General features: G+C 45.0%; 1 protein-coding gene across 1 annotated transcript; it reads left to right on the top strand.

Moving 5' to 3' along the window:
- Positions 1 to 1,500: 1,500 nt before the first annotated feature.
- LOC116417088 lies at positions 1,501 to 2,304 on the top strand. Its single transcript, XM_031928222.1, has 2 exons — positions 1,501 to 2,046; positions 2,125 to 2,304. Exons 1-2 carry the CDS (start codon positions 1,501 to 1,503, stop codon positions 2,302 to 2,304), a joined length of 726 nt encoding a protein of 241 aa, XP_031784082.1.
- Positions 2,305 to 2,637: the final 333 nt, after the last annotated feature.

Genomic DNA, 2,637 nt, shown 5'->3' with positions numbered 1-2,637 from the left:
CACAAAAACATATCCACTATATATCTATGTCAGAATCTTTTTTACAAAGGTGCAAATCAGCGTGATTTGTCTCTCAATTGGAATTACATCGTTCTGTTCAAGAATCCTCGCGACCGTGCGCAAATCCAGTACCTAGCGCGACGCGGCAAGTTAATCCCGAAGACTCGAAATTTCTGCAAGAGGCCTACATGGATGCATGTAGTCGCCCCATAGCGATCTACTCTTGGATCTAAAACAGGATACGCCGGACGACTTTCGATTTCGAACATGTGTTTTTCCTGACGATCAGCTGCAATACGCGTACGTGCCTCGTCGTGGCAAATCGACTCGACGATAGATGCAGGGTGCGATACACAACATTATTTAATGTGCCGATTGTAACGAGACTAAAGCAGTCTCTCTGTGATGATGGCCGTACGAACATCCTGCAACAGCAGCACTGATCCGCGTATTGTTTGTGGTAAACATTTTTCAAAAAAACACGTTGCACTTTTGAACGCCATCTGTCACGCCAACGCAAAACAGCACGATGCCTTGATACGGACCACTGATAAACAGCTCATCAAGTGTTTCTGCGAATGCACGCTCAACGTCTTACACGGAATAGTCGAGATCAAGGAGTGCGAAAAACATCGTCTAAAAAAGCACAAACGCGTCTTGAGAAAATTGATCGAACCACCAACCGCCGCCGCCACCGCTGGTACTTGGAAACGTCGAAAACGCACTATAATTCAGAGCGGTGGTTTTTTCTTACCACTGCTTCACGAACCGCTCATCAGCACGATTTTTTCAAAAATTTTACACTAACATGGAGCACGCCAGAAAAATGATTGTTGTACCGGAGACGATGGCCGAGCGTTTACAAAACACCGCCCAGTTTACGACTGTTCAGCAGCAGCAGCACGCGTTACCAGCACCACCAACAACCGAGGGCAGTGTACAAACGCCTGGGGATAACTTATCACGACTAGACGCGGAAATGCATGAGATTCTTAATTCAAAAAAATTTATCAGTGAAGAAGAAAAGTGTAAAAACTACTTGCAAGCACTGCGACGATTTCTGTTCTTCTAGGAAAGCGAACAACTCGAAGAGCCTCGCGATCAAGTTCATCAGAAAAAAGCACGCTTGCTGCTTAAACACTGGCAAGCTAACGAGTCCGATCGGCTCAAATGGAACAACACGGGTGGCGTTATCATAGACGGTAGTCTCGTGCCTCAATCGAATATAGCAGACTTACTCAGCGATATATTAATAAAGCCAAAAAAAGATACCCAGTACGATCCGCCCGTTGGACAATTTCAATTTGCAAAGTTTATCGCCAGCTCCGAAACGCTGAATGAATTCGTCGGAAATACGCACGTTTCAAAAATGATTAGACAAATATCGGCTCGAATAAAGGTGGCGAAGCGCGAAAGTACGGATACAGTAGCCACGTCACCGCCGCCGAGTAAAGTCAGACACGAGCCGCGGCTGCCAAGACGATCAGCTCGTGAAAAAAGATGGTTAAATCTGCCGGTACGAAGTTTGAGAAAAAGTATTATGATCCCGGACACGAGGCCGGTTACGCCGGTGCTCGAAATCTCCTCCGTGTCAATACTCGAGGCAAATCTTTAACCGACAAAGAAAAGAATCGCATCTACGAGTGGCTGAGCAACCAGGATACGTACACACTTCATCATCCGATATGCAAAAAATTTTCAAGATTGCACTATAACGTCACCAACATTGACGACGTTTGGGAGGCAGAATTGTGTCAATTAACCGCGCTCAAAGAAGCGAATGACGGATTCTGTTACATACTCGTCGTCATAGATGTTCTCAGTAAATTTGTATGGGCCGAACCCTTACGCGATAAATCAGCTCAGACAGTCGCTACAGCCATTGAAAAAATTCTCAAACGAGCCGGTAATCGTGTGCCTCAGTGTTTACAATCGGACAAGGGAAAAGAGTTTACAGGTAGCGCTGTTCAAAAAATTCTCAAAAAATACGACATTTCTTTTCGCACCGCCCGAAATCCGGGTATCAAAGCGGCCGTAGTTAAACGCGTGAATCTTACGCTGAAAGAGCATATGTGAAGGTACTTTACCCACCGCAACACCAAACGTTACATTGACGTGTTACAGAAAATTGTCGACGCATACAACAACACGATTCACACGTCTACAAATATGAGGCCTGCTGCGGTTAATCTCTACAATGCGCACAAAGCCCGCAGCAACGTAGAGCAGCAGTGCCACGCTCGTGAAAAGAAGCACCCGATACAGCCTAAATACCGTGTCAACTACTACGTGCGCATCAGTTGATCCAAGGGCACCTTTTCGAAAGGGTTCGAAAAAAACTTTAGCGAAGAAATTTTCAAAATCAAAGGTGTAACTCAGCGGCAAGGTATCTACACATACGAATTAGAGGATCTCAATGGTGAAATCATTGACGGATTTTTTTACAACGAGGAATTGGTGCGCGTAGGCGCTGCTCGTATGCTAACTGATCAAGAATTCAAGATAGAGCGTGTAATTAAAACCAAGGGTCGCGGAAATAAAAAACAATTGTTTGTCAAGTGGCTGGAATATCCCGATAAATTTAACTCTTGGGTAAAAGCGAGCGATATCAAAGGTGTTTAAAGTATGGATAACGCG

The sequence above is a fragment of the Nasonia vitripennis genome (assembly GCF_009193385.2).
Source record: "Nasonia vitripennis strain AsymCx chromosome 4 unlocalized genomic scaffold, Nvit_psr_1.1 chr4_random0005, whole genome shotgun sequence".
NCBI lineage: Eukaryota > Metazoa > Arthropoda > Insecta > Hymenoptera > Pteromalidae > Nasonia > Nasonia vitripennis.
This window is presented reverse-complemented; position numbering and strand designations above follow the sequence as displayed.

Excerpts from the sequence above, each read along its gene's own strand:
- LOC116417088 (XM_031928222.1), top strand. The coding sequence starts at position 1,501 with ATGGTTAAATCTGCCGGTACGAAGTTTGAGAAAAAGTATTATGATCCC. Across the intron at positions 2,047-2,124 it reads AAGCGGCCGTAGTTAAACGC|AAAATTGTCGACGCATACAA; the intron begins GTGAATCTTACG and ends GACGTGTTACAG.